The sequence below is a fragment of the Balearica regulorum genome, chromosome Z, assembly GCF_011004875.1.
Source record: "Balearica regulorum gibbericeps isolate bBalReg1 chromosome Z, bBalReg1.pri, whole genome shotgun sequence".
Taxonomy (NCBI): domain Eukaryota; kingdom Metazoa; phylum Chordata; class Aves; order Gruiformes; family Gruidae; genus Balearica; species Balearica regulorum.
The window spans coordinates 86,280,557-86,297,196 of NC_046220.1; the positions used below are offsets into that span (position 1 = coordinate 86,280,557).

At 51.6% G+C, this 16,640-nt stretch overlaps 1 protein-coding gene across 50 annotated transcripts in view; it reads right to left on the bottom strand.

The window, feature by feature from the left end:
- TCF4 (transcription factor 4) overlaps window positions 1–16,640 on the bottom strand; it is a 234,418-nt gene that overhangs the window by 36,444 nt on the left and 181,334 nt on the right. For all 50 annotated transcript variants that reach the window (XM_075740595.1, XM_075740627.1, XM_075740613.1 and 47 more), the window contains 2 exons: window positions 5,330–5,435; window positions 2,813–2,946 (listed from right to left, as the gene is read on the bottom strand). In XM_075740595.1, coding sequence (XP_075596710.1) covers window positions 2,813–2,946; window positions 5,330–5,435 — 240 coding nt within the window. The remainder of the gene's footprint in view (window positions 1–2,812; window positions 2,947–5,329; window positions 5,436–16,640) is intronic.

The following is a 16,640-nucleotide window of genomic DNA, read 5'->3' on the forward strand; positions in this document are numbered from 1 at the left end:
TACCCTAATTTGACATCTTCTGGAGGAGACACAGCATACACCTATCCGATACGGATAAATAGCCGCAGCGGACGGTTCCTAACTGATGATGGTACCATAGAGATGTAATGAGAAGAAATTAAGAAAGACAAGTTAGGTGATGTATCAAGCAAACCTTTCTGAGGGGGACAGCTACTGGCTGGAGGAGAAGCCTTCCAAGGAAGTGGTAGAAACCCCACAGTTTTTGACATTCAAACCAAGATCTGACTACGAGACGTGCGCGGCTGGTACCACAAAACATGCCGCAAGGAAACACGTTGGCACCTGGATCGATCTTCCCTCCCACTTCAGTGCCTCTGTGTGACACACGACCGAAAATACGATGGACTAAGTTCTCCAAACAAACGTGGGCATACAGCTACCCAAGTCGTCTCTGCGCTGCCCCCAGCAGCGAGAGGTCCTGCAGGAGACCTCTTGGGTTTAGAGAATCAGATACGAAGCCTCCTTAGAAACACGGGTAGCTGGAGACAAATGGCAATACCTGGCCCAGGACCAAGGCACGGAAGCGTTAGAGCATCTCTGTGCCCTCGGCCTCCCTAGGTGGTTCAGAATAAGCTGGCTGAAAACATCCTTCCCTTCGTTTGTACTCTTTGGTTACTTCTGCAGGATTTCTTGTAATGAAGTGCCAAGTAACCGAATACTTGAAAGTTACCTCAAAGAATGTAAACAACATAGCCCAAACCTATTTTTCTTATCCACGGAAAAACAACCATCGACTCTGAGGTCTGAAGAACATTTTCAGGCTTTGCCTCGTTATAAACCACTCCAGGACTCCAGCCCTGAACCCAACTGGCCAAAATGGTACAAAACTTCTCCTGCGATGGAGAAAGGAGCAAACAACAGTCGCTTAGGTCAACGATCTGAACACCAGCGACTCCCTCTACCCTGCGAAACGGCTGTTCCGTATCACGCATCCAGGGGCTGGTTTGGGATTCTCGCATTTCTCAGGGGAAGACATCAAGCCACCATCGCCAGACGTTTTAGGAAAAACACGGGACCTGAACACGGCTTAGCAGAGAAATGTTCTCTCCATTCAATACATCTATTTAGAAAATCACTGATATGCCTGAGAAAATAAAAATAATGAACAACAGCTCTTTCTTTCTTTTTTTCCTCTCTTTCTTTCTCCATATGCATTTTCTCTACAGGTCACTGAGAAGTTAAGGACATTTGCAGGGAACCAAACTCAAATCGTTCAAACGTTCCTCGACGAGCTGACCACTCCTGGATGCTCCGGCTGACCACAAACTGCTAACCTCTTGTAGATGCTGCAGCAGAAATTACGCGGAGAGGATCTAAAGCAGCACTGCCTCCCTTCTATCCCAGTGCCACCTCAAATACAGAGGGCTCTGCCAGTCCAGAAGCACCTAATAAATGAGTAATATGAACATCGTCGCCACTGAGCACCTACAACTTGGACTGGTATCAGCGGTCCTCACCATCTCTGAAATTTAGGATAAGTAATAATACCTACACAGAAAAAAAATACTGGGGGGGACTTTAGGCGGAATATCCCTACCCATTTTGCACCGCAGAAACGTTTTAACTCTTCGTGAAAACCCCTACGTGTTACAAACGCAGGAAATTCAGAATCGAGGTAAACGTAAAGGCAGAGACGTTTGCAGACCTGCCCCATGAAGGCACTCTGCTGCCTTACCTCTACCCTGAGCTGACACCATGAAAAGCCACCTAATTCTGATGAATGAGTACCAGCGTAGATAACAAATTAGATTAAATTGGGGTTTAAAAGTTATGCTCAATTTTTATTATATATGCTTGTCACTTCAGAGCAACGTTAAGTTTGCTTAGTGCCTTAATTATGTCTTTTATAAGGACATGATTAAGCAGGTTTTGAGGCAATTTCTTTTGCTTTTGACTTCCTATTAATTTTACATAGCAGTGTGCTAACCTCGTTAAATGCGAGACTTTAAAGATTTGTTTTGCAAATTAATTTTCAGTTTGCAAGAGCGAGTTTAGTTCTTCTTACTCCCCAAAGAGATGGTTCTGCAAGACTTTTACAGCAACGGACCCCTTCCTCCCTTAAAACCAGTACTCCTCATTACTCTTTGACGGTCTTCAAGAATGAAAAGTAGAGGCACGGAATAGAAAAAAACATTACTTGGAATGTTCCACACATTTTGAGAAAAATTATTTCACCGTAGCTATCCGTTCATTTCTTTACCTCTTACTTAAAAAACAAACCCCCAAAACTGAAGTGATGGAACGCCGTGTTGTTTCTACACAATCAATTCAGCCGTGACATCAGGAGAATATCCCCTAAGCTGTACTCAGATCAGATTTAATTCCAATTTTATTCTAGTCCAATACAATAGATGGAATCGGTCCCAGCAACTTCCTCCTGCGAGAGATCAGGATGTACCGGAGAATATAAAAAAACCCTCCCTTTTTTAAAGCAGAAAATTGATGCTAGATAGTTATCTATAAACTCAGAGCGGCAAAGGACGCCGAGTGCCATAAATTACACGCACCAAAAAGCAGAGGCGCGTGCAGCTCATCGCAGGCTGGCGGCCACAAAAGGGGCAGAGGGTACAAACGCGGCTCAACCCTCTTCCCGCAGCTTCGGCTGAAGGCACGCTCCGCGGGACCGTTTTTTTTCTCTGAGGCAAAGCCATCCGAGATTTCTCGGAGCTGGGAAGACCCAACGGCGCGCGGAGAACGACGGGAAGCCGCGTCCGTGCCGCGAGCGGGTAGGCGCGATGTGCCGACCAGCGCCCGGTGCGCGCCGTGCCCCCCCCTCGCCCCCGTGCCTTACCAAGCGGTCGTGCGGGTGCAGGCTGCAGTAGCTGCTGGACTGGGGGATGTGAGAAGAGTTGCCCAGCATGCCCCCGTAGCCGGGCTGGTTCATCCCGCTGGAGGAGCTCCACGGGTCGCTGCTGTGATGGCCATCTGTAACACAGGAGGGAAACACCGCTGGCGCCAGACCCCGCAGAACCGACGGCTTGGTCCTGCTGCAAACTCCATCCTAGCGACCCTGACGGGCTATGGCGCTTTAGCATCAAGCCATCCACTTTAATAAAACCAAAGCTGAACTGAGCGACGGTGAATACTCCTGTCAGCCTGCAATGCTTCGTTACAGTCACATCGCTCAGGCTCCAAAGTCTCCTGCTGCTTTATTCCTGCTCTGGTACCATGAACTCAAGGACATCAAGTCGGTTATAACAAATTTCATCAGAGACAAAAGTCTGAACAGTGAAACAAAATACACCGAAGCCTACAGAAGGAGGATGGGCTAACGAGCTTTGGAGATGCCTCGACTTGGTAAATGATGGGGTAATTCCTGAACTTTGCATGTCTCCACATCCAGAGAGTTTTCTAAGTTGTTTCACGGTTGCTTTTTGTTTGTTTAAAAACAGAGTAGCACCACTCGTATGGTTTCTCCTTCTAGGGATCTCACAGCTTGTGCCTCTGCACCTCCGAAGCACAGCACCCATCCTTCACCCCTTCGCCCATTCCTCCTTCAGGCCAGCTCACGGCCGAGGCACGATGTGCACTGAGGAGTATAAAAAGGGCTCCCCAAATTTTACCAAGTAAAACGGTTGCATAGTTTGCATTTAACTAGGCACGCTGAAATGGAATTACAATAATGCAGTGAAATGTATTTTCTGCTGGAAGAATGCCAGCCTGTTAACAAAAAGAAGAGGAAAAAATAAATAAAAGGTGACTTTTCCGTAACGATCAGCAGACCTGAAAGACGGGCACCTGGGCTGGAAAAGTTGTCGGCTTTTTCAAACTACAGGAGTTGGTCTAATAAAAAATGATTATGTCTCACCTACAGCCCTGCCTTATTTATACACTTCAAACACCCTGGCAGCAGCAGCACTTCTAGCATCACCTCCCCATGGCTGTTTGAACAGTCATTGAACTCAGATTTATGTCTTCGGTACGAAATCTGCCAGAAGATAACACTTAAAACCGCAGAATGGCTAAGCACTACAAAGGGTAAATATTTGATATCATTAGAACCCTATTAATCCCCAGCTTTGTAACTCCATAGGAGTTTCCTAGCAGGTTGCTCTTGGGGCGGTATTTATTCATGTTTTAAGCCAAGAGAACCTTTTCAGTCCTGGCCCATACGTCCCACCGCTCAGGAGGTGACCGAAGGGGTCAGTGCTTCGAGCGACGTCCCCTACCCTCCCACGCGGACCCGCCAGAGCTGGTGGAGGACCAGGAGAACCCCTCCCCGCACCGCTCGAGCCCCGGTCCCGGGACAGGAGGGTCCTTCCTGCCCACATCCCTGCCCGCCCTGCCTGCTGCTGCTCCTTGGCAGGCAGCCGGCTCGTCCCCCCGCGGCAGCCGCCTAACGGACACCCAGACACCAGCATCCTCAAACGAAGAGCCGGAGGAGACATGGCACAGCTCCGCAGGAGACGGCCCGCTCACCCTGAGACACGGTGCTGAGCCATCCCCGGGGATGCTGAGCAGCACCCGTCACCTTCAGGTGAGGGGGGGACACAGAAGTGGGGTGGTTCTTTTCCCTAAGGGTGGGAATCGGAAAGCGTATACGTACGTATACAGAATAAAATCCAATCCCTTGCCCTGCAAATAACTTCAGCCTCGCAGTCCTGCTGAATTAAACAGATTTCCTTTCCCTTCGCTCAGCCTAAAGCAGAGTATGTGTACAAGTGTTTAAAAGCTAATTATTTTGCCCTGAACGTGGCAAAAGATGAGCACCCTAATTGTGCGTGGATCTTTCCAAACTCTAGGAATCTTATTTACTAAGTTACTCCGAATTTCACTGTACTTGCACGCAACCGTTGCGAGAAATACAACACGGCAGCAGTGAATACAGGCAAACTCTTAACCCGCCCTCAAACCGGGGAGAGCAGCGCCCTCATTTTAAAGAGGTTGCTCTAATTCCACGTGCACGCAAACAGACATACTTGTAGCACCGTACACTTTACCCAAGACAAAATCTTTCCCGTTAGCATAAAACAACAAAGCACAAAGTAAACGCGCAAATTGGTGTGCATTTTGGATGTGCATAATGTATGTGCACAAGCACATGCTGGGGGGGGGGGAATAAAAAAAAAGCTTCAAGAAGCTCAGACGATAAGAGGCTGGCGAGTTATTCATTATGCTGCTTCCCTGCAGGATCAAAACAAGATGTTCGGAGGCACAACGGTCAAACGAAGACGTACAGGTCTTCATTTTAATGGTAATGTTACAGACCACAAGATGATATTCCAGCGTGTCTCGACTACGTATAAACCAAAATACAAACACAGAAAATGTATGCAAAATAGATTTCCTTCTGAAAGCAGCGTCTTACCTTGCATGAAGAAGGAGCTGGGAAAAGTGCTGGCTGCTGGTTTTGAGGATGGATAACCTGGTGAATCCCTATTGTAGTCGGCAGTGCTTGCTGACGGGGCATAAACCTAAGGAAAAAAAGACTAATTTAGTATGCCTTTAGCAGGAAGCAGGAAAGAAATATTGAGTTTTTACCTCGCTCGGTATAAATCAGTTCACAACACCACATAATTCTTCTCTCAGAACACAAAACCCTCAGTATATGTGTGACTGGAAAATAAATTTTAAGCTTCAAAAGAAACTCCAGCCTGACATTTTCCAGCTTTAAACAAGGATATTTGCAAGGTATTTGTCAAACTGTGTATTTCTGTAAATAAAATGAACAAACAGATGTACATATGTTCTTCCTAGAGCACTGCGGAGCTTAAAATAAACAAGAACTTGAAACAATGCTGATTTTCTCGTATGAAAGCGTACGGACGTTACCCACTGAAGAACAAAACCGAAAGCACTGCAAGGAAGTCAAAAACTTTATTTCCCAAACTACAAAATAAAAAATAAGAAATACCGAGATTTAGAAAAACGGCATTATCATGAACACTGAAAATGACAAACACGTCTTGGGATATTAAATTCCCCTGGATCGAGCTCCTTCCCAAGAAGCTTGAAAGGACTATTAAAAACCTGGATCTACACAAGACCACCAACACAGCATGTGTACACATCGGGGGGAAAACTCCTCCTTTCCCAGGACTTATTATATTTGTCCGTGCAATAAACTCAGTATGCGTGCCAAAACACTCATTTCCTTACATTCGTTTACTAATACGCCAGAGCTTTCTGCAACTTGCCTCTTACAAAATATCGGTTGTGTTTCTTCCTTTAGTTTAGTTCGACCAGGACAGCAGATAAAACCAAAACAAACCCCAAAATAAAATCCCCCCCCCAAATCCAATCCGGGCTGATAAGCGTGGTTTATTATTTACGGGGCAGTTTATTCCCTTTGCCTGGATGCTCTCTATATTCCTCCGCGCTTTTGTTTCTGCGCTGGAGGTGCCTCTCTCCAGATGGTCAGGAAGACTGAAGCACTGTCATCTCCTTGATGAAAATGGATACCTTCCTGCCTCCATTTTGAAGCAGGCAGCAGATCACAAAATTGGCAGAGCGCCTGCTCCGACGTTCGCAGGTCACAGCGAAAGGGAAGAGAAATCCACCAGCGAAGCGCGGCCGCCGGCGGGGCTGGGAAAAGCGCCCGGCTCTCCTCCGGCCGGCATCCCCCAGCCAGGGCAGCGGGGCCTAAAGGGCTTTTCCCTTTCTAAAACCCCCACAACCAACATCCAAACCCAAAAACCAGGGAGCAAAAAGGCTGCGGGATGCAGGATGCAAGAGTAACTTCCCCACACGCCTCGGGGGTCCCAGCGCCGGAGCGGTGGGACGGAGTCAGGCAGCCTGGCATCGCCTCCCCGGGTGGCACAGCCGCTCCACCAACCTGAACGTCACCCGCGCAGACGGGGCCGACAGCAGCTCGGCGGCCGGGACAAGCCCCGCGTTACAAATCAAAGCAAAAGTCTTTTTTTTTTTTGTGTGTTAATAGAGAGCCTTGCGCCTCGACGTGGGTTTGGGGTGCTCAGCATCGGGCACTCAGGAGGAGGAGAAACGCAGCACCACCACCAGCAGCGGCCAGGAGAAAGCCCCAGGAAATTTGGATGGGTAAAACAAGCGACAACGCACCTCTGCACCCAACCCGCCAAACCGAGCCGCGGCGAAGCTGACAGCCCGCGCCGCTGAGCGGGAGACACCGGGGCAGGATGCAATCAGCGCTGCCAACTGCCATGGCGCTGCCATCCCCGAGCGAGCTCTCCGCTCGCGTGTCCGCGCTGAAACCGCTATCGCGGGAGTGAGCTTTCTGCTCATGTTGAACTGGATTAACGGGACAAATACGTACCGAGCAATAGCCAAACCCTGCTGCCTGCCTGCACGAGGGCGGGCAGGGCTGACCCTGGCCAGGCAGGGGTACCCAGCTCTCGGCCACGCCGTGACGTTGGAGCAGAGCTGCCGCGTGCACCGCCATCCCAGCCTCCACCACGACGGCGAGGGACCGGGGGGGGGGGATCCTACCACCCCAGGATCGGTCCCTGCACCCATCGGTCAGGGCAGGCACCAGTTCCGACAGCCCAAAGCGTCACCTCTTATATTAGCACCTCTGGCATCACCGTCGTCAGCTCAGCTCTCCCTTCGGGATGCCGAGCGCGATGCCGAGCGCGAGCTGGCGTGGGATGTTAGAGATGGCTTCAACTTGGGACGGAGGGGAAAGGCCCTCTTGACCTCGGCCCCTCCACAAAGGGAGGGGAGGTCGGGGAGACAGGCAAGAGGCTTTTTCAAAATCCTGAGCGAAGGGATGAAGGAGGGCTGTGGGAGGCAGCAGCCGGCCCAAACCCCTGCACTCTGCTCAGCGGGAGGGGAAGGGGATGCCTTACCCTCCTGTTTACCGGCACAGGTTGCCCCGAGAGGCTGTGGACCCCATCCCTGGCAGTGTTTAAGACCAGGCTGGATGAGGCTTTGGGCAACCTGGGCTAGCTGAGGGTGTCCCTGCCCGCAGCAGGGGTGTTGGAACTAGATGATCATTAAGGTCCCTTCCAACCCAAACCATTCTGTGATTCCATGATTCCCCCAAACACCCCTTCCCAACCATGCCCTCTCCAACTGCTGCTCCCGCGCCGGCTTCAAAAACGTTTCATCCAAGTCCTGCACTTATCAGAGAACAACCCTACAGAAATTGCAGAGAAAAATTTTCAGAAAAGATACCTGAACGCCAGATTTAATGCTGAAAGATTAAAGATAGGCAGGCGGGCGGCGGGGGGAAGGTGCCTGAATATATCCAGCGCCCGGAGAGAGAGGAAGCGAGCACGCAGGTTGGAGGGTGGCGAGGACATCAAAGGCAGCACGCTGGCTATGCCGGCGCTTCAACACAACGCGTGTCAGCCACTTCTTGCCCTTCCAAAGCGGCGCGCGTGCCTGCTGCCTGCAGAGCCGCTGCACCGCTCCGCCGCGCCGTGTGGAGGGGAAACGGGCGCCTTTGAAGAACGGTATTTAGTGCAGAGTCGTTATTCTGCTCTATCATGATATATTGAACAGCTCGGGGCCTGGCACGGCGTTTTCTCTCCGGGCTGCACCCATGGAGTGGGCAGGGTGTCCTGGGAAGGGTGGCACCCACCTCACCCCTCCAGCACCACCCATCCCTGCCCTGGCCGGCCACGGGATGCCGGTGCCACCCGCTCGCAGGAGCAATCGCCCCTGTACCCCGAGGTGACCGCGTCTTGCTCTTGTCCTGGAAGTAGATCCCAGTTGTCCCCCGCTTGCTGCGCTCGAGGTTACCGGCGATGCTTGCAGCGTGACGGGGAGTAGCGAGGGAAAACCAGCGGTCCACAGGAAGCGTGGTTTTTAACTCGTGCAGTGAAAAGGCCAGACGCCGTTACAGCTCTCTTCCCTTGCGCTCATTCGCCAGCTATCCCACAAAGCGCCCTGACTGCCGGGGAGGTGTCTCAAGGGATAGGTGAACACCTAGCGGGTGACCTCATCAGTGAGGCAATGATTCCGACGCAGCCCAACTACTGCGCGGGAAGAGCGGCTACCTGGGAAAAATGAGGTGAGCCCTGGCCTGAAAAGACAGGAAGAAAACCCCTCGCGTGTCCCCTGGGATCGCTCCTGCCACTTCAGGAGCGACCAGCACCTCTCCCGCCCCGGGACAGGGACGGTCCCTTCTCGCCCCCCTCTCCCCGCGCAGCCCAGCCCTCCCGCTCACACGTTGGTCTCAAGCTAACGCCTGGTTTTTCCCACGTTCCTGCAGCCATCCAGCCTAACTGCTTTCAGACACGGCTCCAGCTCAACAAAAACGACGCCCGGCAAGGGTCCCCTCCCACCGACGGAAAGTTGGCTTTGCACCTCCGCTTTCTGCCGTACCTGCAGAGCGTGAGTTATAAACGTCTAACAGCTCCCCGTACGCACTGTAAAGAAAAGGAGTATGGATTTTACGCCTCTTGCTGACTTATTCCCTGATTTATGAGCTTGCTTCGCTTCGTTGCTTGTTGTCAAACCGAACCGTAACGCTGCGGGGTCAGAACTTCCAAGGCGAGAGCTGCCCCCGCGCCAGCGCCGCCCGCCACGCTGACGGGGCTCAATAGGAACACGCTCCAGAAATAACCAAGCGCGGTACGGCTAGCGCTTCGACAAACTTAGCGAGCAGCACGGCGGCGGGTGAAGCCGCGACGCTGGCCGGGGATGCCGGCGCAGAGGCACGGCGCTGCCTTCGGGTCTCACCTGCCCGCAGCCGCGGTCCGCCCTCCCCACCGGCAAGAGGACGAGGTGACAATTCCATCTGGGTCCGACGCCTCCGGGGATTTTCCTTTCGTGTCCTTAGCAGTGGTACGAGACACTGAACGAAGGGTTTGGCAGGCGGCAGCCCGGGATCTCCTGGGCGCGCTTGGAGGTCGAGGAGGCAAGGGAAGCAAAAGCAGCAGGAGGAGCAGGGGAAGGCGGACGGAGGCCGGCGGTCATGAAACGATGGGGAAAATAGCCAAAATAAATGCCAGCTTACAAAGTGTCATGTAACTGGGTGTAACTCTTCCTTGCTAAAGGCAGATACTTGATTTATGCTTCTGTTGGTTTTACAGCTGAATTTTCACACAGTGAAAGCCGCTGGGCTGAAGCAAATGAACTCATTTTGCTGTGACAGGCTCAGTCACAAGAAAAATTTGAGGAGGTATAAGGTAGCTTTTTTTAAAAAAAAAATAACCTTGTAGTTCCTGAAGAAGTGTCACTCTTTCAACATAAATATTCATTCTTTTCAGATTTTTCATCACAGTGGGATTCTCATGTTATCACGACATTAGCTAAGAGCACGCATGGAAATTCCTCTCATGTTAAAATGCGCAGAAGTCTCCAGATTTGTGTCCCCTCTGTATTCTCAGGACTGCAGGATTTTCAACAGGCAGTAAAGGGAGCGTAGGAGACGATTAACTGGATGAACAATCTCCCCACTGGCCCCCGTCTTCTTGTCATTCTTCCACAAAGCGATGTTTAAAAAAAGCAAGAAGTGTATTATTTAATCACATTAATAATCTGTCCAAAACTGCTTGCCAGATAATTTTATGAAGATGGAATGGCGCCGATAACCCCATTGAAAGAGAGACATAAATTATCACGAGTAAGTGTTGATAAAGCAAACAGCTCGCTAACTTGATCCAGAATAGCGAAAGTAAAATGGGTTAAATTTATGGCACTGGTAAAAATGGTAATACGCTGTCTACAAAAAGGGAAAAGAGAGTAAACCGCAGATGTGTAGAAGTGACTTTCTGATTTGACAGAAAATATATTATAGATTTAAAGATGTTAATATTCTTAAAAGAGAGCCTGAATTTAGAAAATCACTCTGACTCATGCTGGGAGGTTTGAAGAGATGATGAATAATGATCTGGGAAAAACAAGCCATTCTGTAATATGACATGATGAAAAAATTATCACATTGTTGTCGTTTCTGGGAGCCTGCCTGCAAGTTCCAAACACCTTTTCTTCTTCAATTCTTCCGGAAAGCTCACTGTCCTGGGAACACTTTTCCAACATCTTTCAGGAGACCCGGTCAGCAGAGGTGCCCCAAGGCCTCCGGCCGAGCCGAGCATCCCGGGATGCTCACGGGCTGGATGGACCACGCGCTTGGTGCCAATGGTGACGTGCTCAAGCCTTGGGGATCCGGAGTCCGTTGAATAAAGGATAAACGGCCTTGAAGATGCCAACAGACACCACTGGTAGGGAGGTCCGTGCTTGCAAAGTACCAGGAGATGCTTCCAGCGTCAAGACAGTGCGGGGCAGGCCGTGCCCTCGACCCACCGCGGGCCCACCATCGGGCCGGGGGCAGCCGGCTGCAGGTGTTTGGAGCAAGGAGATGTGCGAGATTGTGTTTTCCCCTTCTGTCTTGGCTCTTCTCCTCAACCCCCTCCGCCTCTCCTCCTCTCTCAGGCACTGGCTGTACCGTTGCCAGAAGATTTCAAATTTCCCCTCAAATTGAAATGCGTCTCCGTTTGCCTGGTCAGGAGATGCTCCGTGTGAGGCAGGCTGGACTGGGGGGCTCCCCTCCGGTGCGACGGGCAGCCCCATCCCGGCCTTCGCACGCAAGGTGAAACGAGGAAAAGGCTATTACCTGGCACGCACGGCGCAAACTTAAAGCACAGGCTGTAAAACACGATCATGATTGAGAGCAGCGTATTTCCGTACGCGGAACAATCTGGTTAAATAGGTACCTGCTCTAAGGAAACATTTGTGAAGAGAATAAACCCATCAATCAGCAGTCCAGAGACTTTAAAATACACGGTGAAACTCCTTCAAAATTAAGATCTCCAAGAGAACGTTTATTAAATTATAAGTGCATTACCAAATGGCAGAGCGTACTGGCTATCAGAGCTGTCAGGAGGAATAAACCCGCTCGCTGGAACAAGCTGCTCTGCATTAGCAGATGTCAGCTTTGCACAGAGGGAAAAACTCTTTGAGGCCAGTACCTGACCAAGCACGGCGGGCTCCTTGCAGGAATCTCGGAGCCAGCCGCACCGGCCACGCCGCGCTGCCTCGTCCCACCGACCTCCGCCACGGTGGGACCCCTCGGCTTCCACCAACGGACCGACCGCGGGCGAGCCAAGGACCGACCGCGGCCGTTTGCGCTCTCAGGTATCACAGCTCCTGCGAGCGGGGCTGCTCGGTGCCTCCGCACCCCGGGAACTCCCCGTCCGCACCGGGCCGAACGCCAGACGCCGGCAGACGGGCGAGGGCTGAGGACGGCGCTGCCCCGGGCGGCACGGGGTCCCCGGCCAGAGCCAAGGGAAATGCTCTCACCAGCAACACTAAAAACATTAAATATTTCAAAAAATAATTTAAAAAAATTCACTATTCCTTCCTTTATGAGCACTTGAGGGACACGCTGAGCTGCTGTCCTCGCTCCTCCCAGCTCTGCCATCACACCAGCCACTGCTCTGCCAGGGTAAGGATGATTCTCCCCAGCTTTTAGTTAAAAAAATAGAATTAAAAAAAAAAAAAAGAATAAAATTCTGTACTTTAATACGTGCAAGGAGCAGACCCCCCTTTCGGCGGGCTGACCTGTTCCAGGTTTCCAGCAGAAGGGCACTTCTCAAACCGCAGGTCCCTAATTTCGGCCACATGTTGCCGCGGCTGTGCGGGGCCGGGGCGGGGGCGGGGGGAGGAAGAGGAGCGGGGCGCGGGGGCGGCGGGCGCTGATGAAAAGCGCAGCCCCGCCAGCGAAGCGCGTTACCAGCCCGGCCTGGAAGGGGGCCGGAAGGAAAACCCACCCACCTCACCCCGCGTTTATTCTATCAACCTGCAATCGCAGCGATCAAAACCAGATGTCGGCTCTTCCAGATCTTTCTCACAGGACAAACACGCGAAAGGCCTCGGGCCTGGCGTTGCCATCAAATGGTAATTGAGACCATATGAGCCCCGACACAGAAAAGCACATGTGAACCACCCCCCCCGGCCCCGCGAGAGGTATGAAATTGCAGGTCCCGCTGAGCCGTTAAGTGCACGGTGCGCCGTGAAAAACAAGTGTACGGAGCCGGGGTAACCACCTGTACGGCACGCTGCCCCCGCGGCTCTTCGGGGTTAATGACAAAGGTCGGGCAGCGCCGCGGAAAGGGAGCGCAGGTGCGAGGCCGGTCCCACACACGCGCCCCCCCCATCCCCTCTGCATCGCCTCTTGTACCGCGTCCTTCAGCTGACGTGCGCGTCGTGCGCCGAAACCCCCGACCCCGGGGCTGCGGGTTTTGCGGCCCGTTCAGGCCCACGATTATCTCCTCTCCTGCTGCTTTATTAAAAAATCCGAGCGAGACTCATTGACTGGAACCTCACGCGCCAAAATGTCTCTCGGCGAAGGTTTCGCACCAGGGACGCTGGGATGGACGCGCTCCCTGCGCCGGGCTCCTGCGAGCGTGCGTTTTGTGCCGGCCCGGCCCGGCGCTTGCAGAACGCCTGGGCTCCCTCCGGCTGCGGCACAGCCACCGGCCGAGCACGCCGCTGCCCCGTGGGTTTCCTCTCGCGCCATCGAGTAGGAACTTGCAAAGACCGACGCCGACTCAAAAGCCACTACAAAGTGCCGGCTTTACAAACCACAGCTCGTTTTGAGGTGAAACGCTGCAATCTGGACCAAACCACCTATGTGCTGAGCGCTGGTTGTTCCTGTCCCACCAGGAACCGCCGCTCGCACAAAGAGCTGCCCTACGCTCGGCCTACCCTGAACATTAGCTGCCTTTTTTTTTTTTTTCCCCTTATCCCACCCTGTACGATCCTCTAAGTCCGCAGATCCTGTTCAGTTAAAATGTCTTCCAGATGGGACTGCTGAATACTGCAGCTCGTGAACGCCCAAAGTTAAAAAAGGGGTCAACTAAATTAGAGAGAGAGAAAAAAAAAAGTTACAACATTATGTCATTCCTGTGCAGTAATGCACGCTCTAAAAAAGCAACAATAACATAAATAGAGCTGGAGATTTTCTAGTCAGACTCTGATTTCTTTCTGCCATTTGTCTTTATCCCGCAGCTGTCCCGGCTCATTACCGACGCAGGGCAAGAGCAAACGCCCCCAGCCCCAGCTGGGTCAGGAACCGCAGGTGAATTCTGCTCTAACATGACATCGTTCTTCTGCGATCCAGGACAACCAGGAGGCAGAGCTCACCCAACGGTCCCTCCAAAGCACAACTGTTTCCAGGAGGCATTAGGGAACGAAAAGGAAGAGGGAGAGGAGCGAGAAAAGGAGAAGCCCAAAGAACGAGCGGCTAAGGAGAGGTTGGGAGGTGGCCGCCGTCGGCGAGAGGACTGAAAAGATAGGAAAGTAAAGCAAAAAGAAAAGAGAAAAATTCCAGAGAGAGGGAAATGTAATAACTAAGCAGTGATGGGCCATAGCGATGGGCGCAGCAGGAAGACCTCAGTGTTTCGAAGAGCGCATTGCAGAAGGCCAAAGCAAAGGGGGATGCCCGGCATCCCTGGCACCACCGGCGGTGAGACCAGCCAAGATGGGCAGAATCGAAGAGCCGCGTCAGACACAAAGCCTTCGATACCGCTGAGTGACGTGCAGCTGGGCATGGCTTTGCCATCGGGGTTTTTTTTTTTCTCTTTCTTTCTTTTTTTCAAGCCACCAGGTCACACGGATGCGAGCACGGTGGGGGATCAGCCTCCAAGACCTGCCCTGACAGCACTCCAGGCTTCCGCACGACTCTGGTCATGCTTCTCCGAGACACAGCCTGCCATCACCAGCCGGCACTCGGAGAACGCACGGATGAAGGGATGGAAAGACACACCGGCACAGGAGATGCAACAGAGGCTGCAGAGAAATGAGGAAAGAGAAAAGGATAGATTTTGGAGACGCTGACTCCGTGAAAGCCGATGAGGAGCTGGTGACTCAAGAGCAGAGGGAAAGAGTTGGCCAACTTACCTGATTTGGGTAAACCAACACGCAAGCCTCACGGCGAGCACTGGTTAGACCGGCCTCGTCGCGGCGGGGCTCAGGGAAGGACCCCCAAGGATGCAGAGGGCAACGGAGAGGAGCAGGAGACACGTTCAGGAGGAGGAAAAGAGCAAAATCGAGAGTGAGCGAGTAGGAAGAAAGGACAGAGAACCAGGGCTGTGACCAGAGGGATGGGACAAGATTAAAAAATTAAGCCGACATCCTGCAGCTACCAGGATTTCAACAGTTGCAGATGCTCAGCAAGGCAGAATCAGACCTCCAAAAAAACCAATAAGGAGGGAGCAGAGGAAAAAGAGTGGGAAAATAGAAATAAAAGCGATGATGAAAAGAACAAAGGTGCCACTTGGCCAAGTTCCAGGGGCAGTTTCCGTACGTGAATTCTTACTCACATTTCACGTAAGATAGTATGTTTTTAAGCATTTATATTTTTTGTAAAGGAGTTCCCAGAAGAGACAGAGAAAAGGAAAAGGACTACTTCACGCATTTTCCTTCTTTCGCGATCTGCTTTCTAAGTTCCTTTTCTCCACTGCATTTATCGAGAACCATTTTGTGTTGGGTTTTTTTTAATTTCCTACGCTCTGTTTACAAATACATGCAGAGACAGTGAATGTATCAGACATCTGCCCATATTTTCCTCTCAAATCTCTCTGCGAGAAAAGAGCCTTAATTTTGCAATCTTCCAGCACTTCTGGTCATTATCTACCTAGCACGGTGGGTTCAAATAATTTAAAGCATACACAATCACTAATTAGATCTTAGCCGTTTGCCTGAAGTCCCGGCACAAGCTCCTGACAGCGGTGGGTTGTCCACCCAGGAGTGAACGCTCACGGCGGTATCGATCAGCAGGGCCGATCGCGGGGTCATTGACGTTCATCGGCGGGGAAAGAGGGGACCGAAGCGGGCGCAGGCTGAACTGGGCGCACTGGGAGGGACTGGGACAACCCAAAGGCAGCCATCCTTCACTGGAGAGCGCTAGGGATGGAAATAGCCCCATGGAGGACAAAGGCTGATGGAGCATCCCCAGGATATCGGTTATAAACCGCTCTGCTACCGGCTAGGATGCCAAACCTGCCGTCAGGCACCTTGTGCCCCAGCTCCAGCCCGTCCCTGCGCCGGCAGCAGCGGAGAGGCGGATGCTCCCTCCGCATCCCAAGAAGCCGGGATTTCACCCAGTGCCCCGGTGAACTCCAGGACGTCCGGATGCTCCACCAACTCGAGTGGAAACGAAGGTTTCAGCGACGAGCGGAAAGGAGCCCAGACTCGATTCCGCCTTCCTGCGGTTTGATTTTTAGGAAGAGGTGGGTCCCGGTCCGAACCCAGCACCTCAGACCCGTCTCGGGTGATGAATCACGAGCTGTGGCCTCTGCGGAAATGGCTTCATCTCCGGGAACGGCGGGAAGTGGGGTGACAGCGGTTTCAGGTGCCGAGACACAATAAAAACAATGAGGAAAGAAAATGTTTGCTTTTTATGTCAGCAGAGATGTCAGTACCCATTAATAAATCTATCTGCTAAATCTACTCTTATTCATGTGGGACATCACCAAGTTAAAGTAAAATAAATTATCTTTAATTAAATGGAATTGTCGTCTTCCTCCTGCTATCATCCCCAATTATTACATCCTAATCAGCCCTTTTGGGAGAAGGCATGAGGGAAGGCTGAAAGGCACATTTACTATAAACAATTTCTCTCTCTGTCAAGAGATGGAAATTTTATTTTAATTATTGTTTAGGACTATGATTTTCACCCAGTTTCTGATGAAAGGGATTAAAAGTTGAAAATGCCATCATTCAAAGAAAGAAAGAAATCTGTTCATGTCATC